General features: G+C 33.4%; 1 protein-coding gene across 1 annotated transcript; it reads left to right on the forward strand.

Moving 5' to 3' along the window:
• The first annotated feature begins 3,916 nt into the window (after positions 1 to 3,916).
• LOC143559740 (uncharacterized) lies at positions 3,917 to 10,044 on the forward strand. The gene is made up of 7 exons (XM_077048221.1): positions 3,917 to 4,472; positions 6,474 to 6,737; positions 7,147 to 7,663; positions 8,484 to 8,683; positions 9,433 to 9,545; positions 9,639 to 9,779; positions 9,870 to 10,044. Exons 1-7 carry the CDS (start codon positions 3,933 to 3,935, stop codon positions 9,949 to 9,951), a joined length of 1,857 nt encoding a protein of 618 aa, XP_076904336.1. The 5' UTR covers positions 3,917 to 3,932; the 3' UTR covers positions 9,952 to 10,044.
• The last annotated feature ends 4,888 nt before the right edge of the window (positions 10,045 to 14,932 follow it).

Raw genomic sequence — 14,932 nt, forward strand, 5'->3', positions numbered from 1 at the left:
TAAATATGTACATTATGACGTCCAAAGCTTGTATCTTTTGGTCGGCCGGTTTCAAAAGTTTCAAACCGTAGTGACGGTTTGGTTTACGGTTTACCCCAAAAACCGGCCGTGTAAAGACGAACCGGGCCGTAAGGTATAATATGTATGCAATAATTTTAGATGTATTGTGTTATTATATATAATAATTGATAAGTTTGGTGTCGCTAAGCCCTGATTGGGCCACTTGGCGGCACCATACTTGTCAATTATTTTGTTTTTTTATGTTCTTTTTCAATTTCTTTTATGTTTTTTTATTGTTTTTTTTATGTTTTAGTTCTAGTGTCGTAACGAAATAACGAAAGCCGACCAAACGTCAATTTTATGGTTTTTTGTTTGATTGAATTCCGGTACCGTAACAAACGTGATGGAAACCGACTGATTCCGCCTAGACTCATCGCCTCAACGTCCGAGCCCGACAATGCTCGAGTTACCGATGGACACCATCCCATTCATGCAACTAAATTTTTATGTTATCCGTTTTTTCGCTCTATTACCGTAACGAAAATTGATTGAGTGCCAATTTTGTTTTTTTTAGTTTCGGTTTCCTAACGAACGTGACAGAAACCGATTGAATTCACGTAGACTCACCGCATTTTGTTTTAAATTTGGTACCGTAACACACGTAACAAAAATCAGCTGAATGCATAATTTTTTGTTTTAGCTCTGGTACCATAACGAACGTGACGGAAACCAGTCGCATTTGCGTACACTCACCGTCTCAACAACGCTCGAGTCTTCCCAACGTTTAGGTTTTAGCAACCGACACCACCTATTGGTCCACCTCAATTTTTATATTTTTTACATTTTATTTTTGTTTTTTAGTTACGATATCCTAGCGCATGACACCGAACCGATCGAATCGCGTCAACTTATCGCCTTAACGCTTGAGATCGACAACACTTGGGTTTTATCAACCTAGTTAGGTATGTTATTTATTATACTTGGTATTCAGGTTTTAATAATTGTAATGGATGAACTGAGGGCAGCCTTGAGTTAAATGAGGTGTTAGAGCTATAATCAAACTTAATTGCTAATTATTTTGTTGATTTTAATGATCTTAAGATTAGAAATTACTTTTAATAGTTGTGAGAAGAATTCAAACATTACTCTTATGTTTTACAAGTGTTGTTGGAATAGTGATTATGGCAAAACTGAAAACTAGAACAATTGTAATTGCAGCACACAGATAGTATTAATCACACAAAAATCCCTGAAATTAATCACAAAAATCACAGTAATTTACATTCGTTTTCCACCCCACTTCGATCTTAATAATCAAATAAACCACCAATTAATCAGAAACATGTAACAATCAAATAACACAATTGAAGCATTTAGATCAAACGAAAGCACATAACAAAATTACGTCTATACTTCGATTTTCATGTGCCATTTACGTATATACTTTGACTTTCATGTACCATTTTGATCAAACGATTTATCTATGGGGAAATATATTAGGGCACGAAAGATAAAAGCAAAGGGGGGGGGGGGGGGGGGATAAAACAAGCGTGATTAGAAATTACATGTGATTCGTGGAAGTAGATGGATGATCTGTTGTGATTGTTGTTAACGTTGTTGTTGTTGAGGCTGCAAGGTTGTCGATGGCCGAAGGTTATTTAAGTAATTATAAAACTAAAGACTGTAGATTTTTTCAAACGCTAGTAGTAGAAGCGTTCTAATAGGGATCTTTTTCTCCCAATCTAAAAGCTTCAAGCTCTTTTACCAAACAAGGTTTTTAATGAGTAAGAGGTTTTTCTTAAAAGCCTAAAGCTAAAAGTTTCTAAAAGTTCTTAAAAGCTCCTCCATTCTCTCTCACCTCCATTCTCTCTCCTACCCACACACATAACACAAAGTTGTTTTTGGGTCTTTTTATAGAAGAGCTAATATTCCTCCTCTCTCATTCACATCATACCACCTCTCATCCACATCACCATCATTCTCCTTAAAAACACCCCGAAAAACATATATTGTGGATGGTCTAAATTATAACAAACTAGTGTTTTAACCGGCGCGAGATAAGTCTGTAAAAATTGGACGGTGACAAACCCAATCGTTGTCGGTTCCAGGCATTAAGGCGATGAGTTACCGTTGGTAAAATCTGAGCGTTAAAAGCCAAAAAAATAATCTTCAAAGTAACATATAAAAAGATTAACATGTAAACAAATAAACTATTTAACATTTATTTGGTCTGGAAAACCGCGTGGTGGTAAAACTCAAGCGTTGTCGGCTACGGACATTGAGGCAGTAACTCGACACGTGTTCGGGCGGTTTCGTTTACTTTCGTTATGGCACCGGAGCTAAAAAACGGAAAAAAAATATAAAAATCGAGGTGGACCAATGGGGTGGTGTTGGTTGGTAAAGTCGGCCGTGGGTAAATTCCGAAGCGTTGTCAGTCCTGAGTGTTGAGTTGTAAGTCTACGAAAATTTGGTCGGTTTTTGTTTTGTTCGTTACGGTACTGAAATTAAAAAAAAACAAAAACAAAATGACAACGATCAATATGGTGCCGCCAAGTGACCCAATCGCCACTTAGCGGCACCAAACTTGTCATTTATTATATATATTAATATTAATACTATATATGACAGATAACTTTTATGAAAGACGTAGTCTATTAGCATTCACTAAGGAGGGCAGACCTCTTATCCTAGAACTTGCTTAATTTTTTAAATCCTTTGATAGTAAGATATTCAAAAATATTGTTTATTTATATTATTTATTATCAGTTTTTTATATTTATTACTGGAAAAGTAAAGTGATGATTCATTAATTCAAGATAATTAGTTAATTACTCCTAATATTAAGAGTGTAATGTATCATATTAAAACTTAAAAATGTCAAAATATGGTGTACGCTAATGTTAATGTGATGTAAAAAAAAGAAAATGAAAAACGAAAAAAGAAATACAAACTTTACTCGTGTTCTATATTTGTACATACATGGTTTTAAATCTTTGGTGTAGGGTTGATCTCACCCTGTCACCCTCGTCACCGATCCATGTCTTATTTCGATTCTCTATTTCTAGCCACTCAAAAAACACAGCATCTATATGGCTACGGTTTTGTTTCTTCTTATACTAGCTAGCTTTTAACTTATTTCAACTTTTTTTTAAATATATCTTTACTATGGTATAAGGATTAACATTGACTTATGGTTTTGATTTTTCGTAAGTATTAAAAAAGTAAAGACTTAACAAAATCACACGTTTTATAATCCATAATTAACACGTATAGCGTACTTAGGTAGGCAATATGCAAGTCTATTCCATGTGATTGAGGATTCAAATCGCATGAGTGGTAGGAAATTACACGTACTTTTGTTGAAATGGATTTGCATTTAATGAAATATATGACAAATTATTTACAATTCATTTCTCAACTGAAGACATTTAAAATTAAAACACGATTCTAAATACAGCTAATTAAACACAATATGAATGGAAATGAGATTCTAGCTAATTAAAACAAATCCTGCTAACCAAACATATTAAGAAATGAAATTCACCATTGAAATATATAATATTTCAAACCCCGAACTTAGTTTTTGTACTCAAATGTATAAACCAATCTCGTAATTTATTAATCACAAGTTTAGTTTCATTTCTTCAGAAATATATATCAAGGATATGATATCTATAATGAAAATGTTGTATTTGAACGATGATGCTTCTCCTACACCATGCACAACCAAATTACCAAAAAGCCCTTGAGATGAGTTTGGAATTTTGTTTAGAGATATTTTGGTTGTAGTAAGGATATTCGAAACAAGGTTATGGTGTATATTGAGTTCAAAAAATCTTATCTTCCCTTATTTCTTGGCTGGTCTAAACTTCATCTCTTTCAAATCTTGAAAGCCAGCAACCCTAACAATATCTTCATAAAACCGAAATACAATGTCTTCCCCTTTAACCCCCTCAACTTCTCTAAATAACAACATTCATATTAGTCATAACTTCCCATCATCTACACCTAAAACCCTCCTCAAAGCCCTCAATTCCCCATTCTCCATTCCTTCAAAACTAACTTTCATTTCACCCAAATCTTCCATCACTACAAACTACAATGAACTCGGGTTGGACGAAGAAATGGGACAAATCAAAAGGCTTCAAAACGGGTCGGATGTTCGTGGGGTGGCCGTGGAAGGGGAGCCGGGGCGGAAGGTGAACCTTACACCGCCAGCGTCGGAAGCTATAGCTGAGAGTTTTGGAGAGTGGGTGATAAATGGATTGGTGAAGGAGAAAGGAAAACAAGTGGAAGATGTCAGGGTTTCACTCGGGCGGGACCCACGGATATCAGGTGCATCTTTGAGTGTGGCAATATTTTCGGGCTTGGGTCGGGCTGGTTGCGTAACGTATGATATGGGACTAGCGACGACACCAGCATGTTTCATGAGCACAGTGTTGCCACCATTTTCATATGATGCTTCCATAATGGTACGTACGTGTGTTCGCTTATTCCATTTTCATTAGAATTAATTTGCATGTGACTGTATTGAAAGTAATACCATATTTTAAAACTTTTAATGCGTATCATACTTTTATAAATAATTACTTTCTCTCTCTAATTCGGTTACAACCATTTAAAAAAATATTTAAAGTTTATAAATTATGAATAGTCTAGCTTTCTTCAAATTTTCATTATGCATAGGAGCTTTCTCTCTCTCATTCGCTCCCAATCCATCACAACTACTCCAAAAGATATAAAGAACACACTCAGATATTTATGAAAGAGTTGCTGTGAATGTTCTTAAAAGATTAAATTAAACGGTGTTCACTGCTTTCGCTTTATATATTACTAGCTTGAGTCATGTGTAATACACGGGTAATTGATGAAAATTTAAAGCGTTACATATAATTTAAGTGAAACACGTTAATCAATACAGTTATCATATATTGTTAATTGATTTACATCGGGCTGTAAACGAACCGAATTAAACCATAAAAATTGTTTATATACTTGTTTATACTTAAGAGTATAATATATTTTTTTATAAAATTTTAAAATTTCATGTATATTTGTTTCAATATATACTTAAATAATTAGTTTAATTAGATAGAGAAAAGTTAAAATATAAAGGGAGACAAAAATGAGAAGTACGAGAAAAATTTGGGGCAAGAAAAAAACCAAAAAAAAAATCATAATATCAAGGAAAAAATACACAATGATAAAAAAATCAGACACAATGAAGAAAATAAAAATAAAAAACAAAAAAAATAAGATACAATGAAGAAAATAAACAAAACACACAATGATAAATAAAAAAAGATACACAATAGATCACAAAATATAACATAATGGCGAACAAAATATAATACAATGTTGAGCAATATAACAAAGTATCAAGAAATAAAACATAATATCAAGGAAAAAATACATAATTAAAAACGAAAATAAGCACAAATACAATAATAAATAGAAAGACACATTGATCTATTTTCCTCAACATGTTTTTTCTTTTTCTTTTCTTTCTTTTTTTTTCTTTTTTGAGAACCAGGAAAACGTGAAATCATTTTTGTGTTTTTTACTTTTTCGTTTTTTATTAATTTTTGAGTTTTCATTTTTTTATTATTATTTTTTATTTTTCATTGTTTTTTTTACTAGAAATTAATCCTTCTCATCATTCTCGTTGTCTCTTTTTATAGAATAACTTGACCCTGATTAGATATATATATTTTTAACTCAACTCCAAGTTCATAATATATAACTAATTAACCCATTGAGAAATACGACACAGTTATTATTCTTCTCATTTTTAAAAGTCCCATACTTCAATATTTATTTTCTGATCATATATGTACAACCTGTGATAACCTATTATCACAGTTTAGTAACAAGCCCATTAGAATCAATGTGTTTATAAAGGGAAATACTATTGTTATTGTATTATGTTAAGAAAATATATGATATGATGAACTTTAATGTAAATAAATTTTTTGTAGTCTAATAATTCATTTTTGTTCTATAAATTATCTCGTTATTTGCAAGAGTGAGAAATTTATACAGAACTAAATTACTTCCATGGAAAATTCCTAAAATGTGCACTTTTACTAATTGATTTTCAAGATCGTCCATTAAAATCTAAAATTCTCTAAATGACTATGGAAAATACGTCTAATCGATCAAATTTGAGTGTGATCTGACCAAATTTGTGTGCAATATGACCAAATTATTTTGTGAGTTTCAAGTAAATTATTTGTGAGAACTCATGTAATTTGTACTTATTTGTGAGGACTGTCGGAATTTGTACATATTTAATTTTAAACATTATAATATTAAATTAACAAGTTATAAAAATAAAATAAACTTTTATATTAATAAAATAAAGTTAATAAGATAGCATGTTTATCCTCGCATCAAAATTATTTTTGATTTGAAGGTAATATTGAATTTTATGTTGGCAGTATTTAGTTAACTTAAACTTACATTGGATTTAGATGACAGCTTCTCACTTGCCATACACACGGAATGGTCTTAAATTCTTTACAAAGAAAGGAGGACTAACATCTTCGGAGGTTGAAGAAATATGCGACAAAGCTGCTTTTAAGTACGCCAATCGCTTAACGAAAGTGTCAACGTTACTCAGAACGACTCCTACACGAGTCGATTTCATGAGTGTTTACGCAAAACATCTTCGAGACATCATCAAGGAGAGGGTGAATCATCCACAACATTATGACACTCCTCTTGAAGGCTTTCAGGTACTTGTATATATACCTTCAAAACAAAAATATAAGAAAAGAAAATAACATATATAATTTCATGTAAATATCTTAGATGCTTAGATGTGTGGCACTCCTGCTGATATTCATATAATTAATTACTTTACCTAAAGAATTATTATAAATATAAAAACTAAAGATAGAGCATTAGAGTGGGTGAATTAGTATACTACTCTACTATCTAAGAACCAATGTTTGGTTTGGGAAAATGGATATTTATATCTCGGGTATCATCTAATACTATACACCCCGTGAAAAATTTTAAAGCTAATTTCATACCCGGTCACATAATATGTGTTCCATTACCCTTCTCCAATATTGTTTCACGTTAACTTACTAGTCAGTAGTTAGATTCGGGTTCATTTACCATTCCTATTTGAACTTACAGATAATAGTGAACGCTGGAAATGGGTCAGGGGGGTTCTTTACGTTTGATGTATTAGACAAGTTAGGTGCAGACACATTTGGGTCCTTAAACCTTACACCAGACGGTATGTTTCCTAACCATATCCCAAACCCTGAGGACAAGGTGGCAATGTCTGTAACACGAGCAGCTGTGCTCGAGTCATCGGCTGATCTCGGCATTGTTTTCGATACCGATGTGGACCGTAGTGGAGTTGTGGACAAAGAGGGAAACCCCGTAAATGGTGACAAGTTGATTGCACTTATGGCTGCCATTGTCCTAAAGGAACATCCTGGTTCGACCATTGTGACCGATGCTCGAACCAGTATGGCTCTGACGCGGTTTATTACCGATCATGGTGGCCAGCATTGTTTGTATCGTGTTGGTTACCGGAATGTTATTGACAAGGGTGTTCAGCTTAATGAAGATGGTGTTGATACACAACTTATGATGGAAACATCCGGTCATGGTGCACTTAAAGAAAATTACTTTCTTGATGATGGTCAGTATTTTTTGTTATCTAGTCTTACTATAGTATATTCTTTGCATTCCCATACAAAATTTTATTGAAAAGTCGAACTTTTAATAAAACAACATAGGGCCGGTGTTTTGTGCAAGAAACTGAAGAAACGGATCCATCAACCCAAAATTCCAAATTGAAAAACTGATGTTTTGGTTCTATGCATTTGTAAAAACTGAACCGAATTTTCAAATTTTTATTTTTCTATTTTTATTTTAAGTGATTTATAAGAATTTAATAAATATGTAACTCAAATATTTTTGGTAAAATGTATATTAATCAATTAGTTAATAAATTTTTTTTTTCAAATGTAAAAACAAATTTATTGATTGTTTATTGGATTACATCGAAACAGAAGGCAAGCGGGCAACAAGCTGCGCCGCTACCCCTTTTATTGGATTAATAATTAAAAAGCTATTTATACCTATATTCATTATTTTCGGCAAACTTTTTTTTGACCTAAAATTTCGAAGATTAAATGGCAAACACCGAAAAGACCAAAAACGAACCGAAACCAAAACTGAAACTGAGCGGTTTCAAAATTCCAAAAACCTAAGTTTTGGTTTTCGGTTTGATTTTAACTCAAAACTGACCCAAACAGAACCGTGCACACCCCTTAAACAACATAATTACAGGACTAAAAGCACATTACTTTGAATACAACTTAATTTTCAATAAATTTTATATCGAAATCCGACCAAAGAATAAATAAACAAAACCACGTGTTCAGGCTATTTTTAAATATAGTATTATCGAAATATCAAATTAAATCATATAGCTAGCTATATACTGTGTTGTGTAGGTGCATATATGGTGGTAAAGATCATTATAGAGATGGTAAGAATGAAACTAGAGGGGTCAAATGAAGGAATTGGAAGTTTGATCAAAGATCTTGAAGAGCCATTAGAAGCAGTAGAACTAAGAATGGACATACTTTCCGAGCCTAAACATGCCAAGGCTCGAGCCATTGAGATCATTGAGACATTCAAAACCTACACAGAGGTAGCAAAAATCCATACCTTAAAACAAAAGTTATCCATCTATATATGTTATCTCCATTATCAGTTTATACATAAATATCAATATCTAAAGACACAAAATGTTAATTTAACCGGTCAAAGTAAAGAAAATGTTCATTTGACTAGTGTTTTCCCCATAATGTTCACTCTTAATCTTATCGACCTGACACTTTTTAATCATTAATCGACAAAATTTTCAACCAACAAGATCGCTCCATCTGCTATTTTTTTCGTCAAACCATCAAGTTTTTCTTTGGAAACCATATGACCTGATGAGATTTCTGCACTTCTTGTCTATGTCAGTTCGTTGGGTTTCAGGCCAGTTGACAGGGTTGTCCCCGACAGGCCTTTTTTCTATTTATTTTTAAAACCATTGCAGCCTTGATTTAAAAATTCCCGTTGGACACAAGGAAAATCTTGTCGTTTTTAACAAAAAAAGTTTGATGCCAAAAAAATCATGTCAGACATCAACAAAATCTCGCCGAACGCTAGAAAAATCTCGTCGGCAGCACCAATATTTGAAAAAAAAAATCCCTTCGACTCAACAGTAACCTACATGGCAGAAATTGATTGGCTAAAATTTCGTCAAGTTAATGATTAAAAGTCATCGATTCGACGTGATTTTGTATGGACATTTTTGGAGAATGTGAGTCAAGTGGACATTTTCTTTATTTTAACCAGTCAAATTAACATTTTAGTCATTTGTTCATACGTAAATCTACCTGCCTACAGGAAGGGAGGCTAGCAGGATGGGAGCTAGATTCTTGTGGAGATTGTTGGGTAAGCGATGGTTGCCTTGTTGATTCCAACGACACTCCTGCTCCTGTTGACGCTCAAATGTACAGGTAGGAGTTAATTCTCCCAGGGTTAGTAACGAATTATACGACTCCAGTTTGCACGTGGTTGTTGATTTTGATTATTAACCTTGACATGTTTAGGGCCAAGGTTTCAAACGATGAAAGCGGACAATATGGATGGATACACATTAGACAAAGCATTCATAACCCAAATATAGCAGTTAATATGCAGTCATCTGTGCTTGGTGGTTGCTTATCAATGGCTCAAGTTTTCTTAGATAAGTCAGTCTTCATATCTACAACATTAATATATAGTCCTTATATATATAGATAACCTTGTATTACTAAGTTTGGAATTTGTGATCATTTTAGGTTTCTTCTAGCAAGCGGAATGGATAAGGATCTTGACTTCTCTCAGATCGACAAGTATGCTAAGAATGGAAACATGAGTTAGTTATGTTGGTTTCTATTTTTGGAAACTTAGCACGTAAGATAAAAACAATGCTGATAAATATTTATGGATGTATAGTGGGCTTATGCTTATATATATATACTAGGCTATTAACCCGCGTATGACACGGGTGGAAATATAGAAATCGTCTAAAAAACACATATAATTTTAAATGACAAGATAATTTGTAGTATATTTTTTGGGACAAACAACATGATACTTATTAGGTATGTAACTTAAATACACAAATAAATATATTGTAAAATTATATAAACATGAAAAAACCTATAAAAACATATATATTTAACATATAAATGTTGTAACAAATACTGTAAACACATAATATAGAACTTATATAAGGACTTAACATAAGAAATTATATTGCCAAAAAGATAACTGAAACGTATTATGTCGGTCGTTCTTACGAAACATCATGCCGAAAAATGCGTACACGTTATATTAAAATTATAATGTAATTGGATTTAGATGAATTGGCTAAATATTTATAATGGACCCAAAAATGTTGTCAATTGTACTGAGTAACTTAAACTAATGCAGTGTTGTAGAAAATAATATATTTTTAAAAATCCATAACTTTAATAGGAATATTTAAATAATATACTTTAAAATTTTAATAGTTAGTATTCATCACATTCAATAAAAATAAACATAATAATTTAATTGGTTTAGGTTGGTGACATTATCACATCTTATGTTACACTTTTTGTTACAAGTTAACAAAAACAACCAAAGTTCAATTTCGACATTAAGTGTTATAATATATTTAAAATGTGGTTACAACAGTTTACTTATTTTTGATTAACTATGTATGTTACATTTTGTATAATTGATAGTCTATAAAAAAATTGCTATTTGACTATACATTATATATATATTAAAAACCATTATTTCCTACACTCACACATTTATTATTTATCAATGTTTAAATCTTCTTACATGAGGTACAACTAACCATTGCACAAGTATTATATATACATTTAAAGGTAAATAATAAAGTTTTTTTTCTTATAATTTTATCACAATAGTTTCAAATAATTACCTTTTAGCCTCTCAACTTTTATTACGAACTTTGGTCTTTTAGACTTTTTGCATAAATGTTTTTACACTTATACTTTTTTGACCCCTCAACTTAGTTTCATATATTTACTTTTTGACTCATCAACTTTGGTAATGAAACTGTTGGTGCATTTTGTGACCGTCGCTATGCAATTCTGACCAGCGGAACGCCACAGGCGAAGTTAGCACAACTTCGCCTTAGGCGAAGTTAGAACAACTTCGCCATAGGCGAAGTTAGCACAACTTCGCCTACTGAAGCCCAGGCCCGAGAATGTTTTATATATATACGTGTGTCTTGTTTAGGTTTAGTGAATCCAGAAATTAGTGTGTGTTTTGAGCAGTTTGTTTGTTTAGAGAGAGTAAGAGACAAGGAGAGTCGTGTGAGACGACCCGAGGTAGAGCTCACCTCGGGTCAGTCGTTTTCGTCCTTTTGGTTACGGTATGTAACGTGTTTTGATTAATATATAAGAATCTGCAGATTTGATTATCCCGTTCTTGTATTTGTTCGTGTATTTGTTCGTGTACGTGTTTGTGTTCTTCATCTTTACACCAATAAACGAGTCTAGGAGGATTCCGCACTCCTAGACCTCGTGCGGATCTCGTATCGATCGGCGACGCCCCGGGGGGACCTACATGTGGTATCAGAGCCTTAGGCTCTTATGCTATGGTTCGAGATCTGCGTTTTGGTGTTTCTGGCACGTTTCTGATCGTTTCTGGCAGATCAGCGCCGCAGGCGAAGTTATGGGATTCAGGTGAAGTTGCCGTCACTGTTCGTAGGGTTTCATCGATGTTATTGGCCAGGTGAAGTTAGCAGCCAAGCGAAGTTATGGCCAGGCAAAGTTATTGAGGGGCGAAGTTGACTTTTAGGCGAAGTTGACTTTTAGGCGAAGTTAACTTTAGGCAAAGTTAACGAGAAAAAAAAAAGTATTTTGGTGTTTTCGTCTGTATGGCCCGGTGTACACGATTATTGTGAGACCGAAGACGTTGTTCCGTCAACGAGTGAAACTTGTTATCTCTTTGTCTTACGTGTGAACAAATACGTGTCAACTCTGGATTTGGAGTTGAGGTTGTGAATGGGATATTGTTTGAAACTGGATATTGACACATATTCGGGTGTTTGTGGGCAATGAAATTGTTGTTGTTCGAGGTTGACCAACTGAAGAAAGTCAAATTGAACTGAAGGTTTTCGTCATTACTGGATTGCGGTCAGAGCATATTATTTATGTTATTTTCAAGGCGTTCGAGAATTGGATCCTGAAACGTGATGCTTATTTATTAGAGTGAAAATTCTGGAACAAGTTGGATTTAATCGGGAACTAAAGTGTTTATGTTCTTGATCGTTATCCCTGGTGATTGAAGATGCTTCGGATTAATTAATGGTCATGTGTTAGATTCTGTCAAGGTGGTTTTGTGATGAAATTGATCACTTGATGTTGAGTAGTTGAAGATTAAACCTTATCGTATGCCGACGAGTTGGTGAAGTTGTGGAGGAAGCCCAACTTCACGTGTTGGTGAAGTCAGATGGACTCACGTGATTGGTTGAGATGATCTATTGGCACGAGGATGCATGCATTTCAAAGACCTCAATCTATATTGTCGGAGAAGCTTACACTGAAGGGGAGATCTGATATGGAAGACGCTGGGTGATTGGTAGATTTGTGAAGCTACAAGACAGTTTCAGACACGGCTGGTTGACTGCAAACAGAAGATCATCAGTTAAGAGGGGGACTGTTGGTGCATGTCGTGTAACAAAAGATCTTTTGTGTTTGTTAGAATTGAGAGCAACGGTCAAAGGGGAGACTGTTGGTGCATTTTGTGACCGTCGCTATGCAATTCTGACCAGCGGAACGCCACAGGCGAAGTTAGCACAACTTCGCCTTAGGCGAAGTTAGAACAACTTCGCCATAGGCGAAGTTAGCACAACTTCGCCTACTGAAGCCCAGGCCCGAGAATGTTTTATATATATATATATATACGTGTGTCTTGTTTAGGTTTAGTGAATCCAGAAATTAGTGTGTGTTTTGAGCAGTTTGTTTGTTTAGAGAGAGTAAGAGACAAGGAGAGTCGTGTGAGACGACCCGAGGTAGAGCTCACCTCGGGTCAGTCGTTTTCGTCCTTTTGGTTACGGTATGTAACGTGTTTTGATTATTATATAAGAATCTGCAGATTTGATTATCCCGTTCTTGTATTTGTTCGTGTATTTGTTCGTGTACGTGTTTGTGTTCTTCATCTTTACACCAATAAACGAGTCTAGGATGATTCCGCACTCCTAGACCTCGTGCGGATCTCGTATCGATCGGCGACGCCCCGGGGGGGACCTACAGAAACTTTTGCCACAAAACTTTTACCATAACAATCGAACCGATATCAACCGACTTCTCGCCGCGTGCCCGTCGCAAAACGTGATAGCTTACGAAAATTTAATGCATTTAACCCACTTTGTCGTAATGCTCGGGGTAGAAATACTTGTTCACATTTATAATATATTGTATCCTTTGATGCAAGCTTTAACTTGAAGCTAATAACATAACAAAATAAATTTAAATATATATTACTGGATTAAAGCGTTATACATAAATTGTTACCGTTCGAAATGCTACTCAGTAGATCTTTTGGAGTTGACACTGCATTTATATATAAAAAAACGTTATTATATAACATTTGAAGGGTAAATAAAGAATATTAAAATGACTACCCGTTTAAATTACTCCTCTTATTGGAAGAGGTTGATTGAACTATTACGCTTATTTGATTTGAAGATAACTGTAGTAAAATATAACAAGGTAATCATATGAAAATGAGAAGCACCATAAATGTTGACAGAAAAAAACGTATATAGCGTGCTGTCTAATTTTGTTGATCTAATGAAGCATTTTAATACACAAAACATAACAATTAGAAAAACAGAGAGTATTAAGTTTAGTTACAATTGTGGCTTTTCTATTAGATGTTCATAATGTAATTGTAAAAACATGGAAATTATAAACATTACCGAAAAACATAAATAACATACCTTAGTCTATTAGATGCGAAGAATAACGGTTAACTTCAAACAGCATAGAGAATTATAAAATCGTTAATGTAAAAGTGTCTAACCCACCAATGTGTGTTGAATGTATATGAACAAAATGTGTAGAGTTAAATAATATTCAACTTTCCACATGTAAATTAGGAACCAATATCGTGTGTTGAATACATAAACAAAATGTGAAGAGTTGAATAATATTCAACTTTCCACGGAGTTACTATTTTATTTAATATCATAATCATTAATTAACATTAATATATGAATTGAATTACTAACTTTTGAATAATCTTTACTTTTGAATTATTTAATAACCAAGAAAATTTGAGAAGCCTTAATATGTATGAAAACTGTAGTAATATGTCAATAGGTATAGCCCATTTGCCAAAAAGCTTATTGCTTTAATAATATAGGTAGATTTAAATAATCAAATAAAAAAAGAATAAGCGGATTCAAAAATACGTATAAAATTGTGTTACGTATATTAACATTGTTAGATAAAGAACATATTTTTGTGGCGGCCTCATGGTAGAAGGCAATGCCTTCTTGGGTGGAAACACATATTCAATCCTAGTTGAGAATATAATATTAAGAAAAAATTTCTGTTTGAATACATGTGGTTTGATCGTTTCATATATTTGTATACAATTTTGAAACGTTTAACGCTTTGAATACAAATATATTTTAATTATATCGATTTGTATACAACTTCTAAACGGAGTTAAACATATCTGTTAAACCCCAAATACGTCAAGGGTACTTTCGTCATTTTCAATAAAAAAATTAACCCCTGCAATGATCTGATAAATAATATAATGCAGATTAATCCTTTAATGAACCGTTCAAGAAAAAATAAAAATCACCAGAAGATTAAAAAATAAA

The sequence above is a fragment of the Bidens hawaiensis genome, unplaced genomic scaffold (genome assembly GCF_021521415.1).
Source record: "Bidens hawaiensis isolate Kalapana, Puna unplaced genomic scaffold, B.hawaiensis_p1.1 tig00020030_1, whole genome shotgun sequence".
Lineage (NCBI taxonomy): Eukaryota > Viridiplantae > Streptophyta > Magnoliopsida > Asterales > Asteraceae > Bidens > Bidens hawaiensis.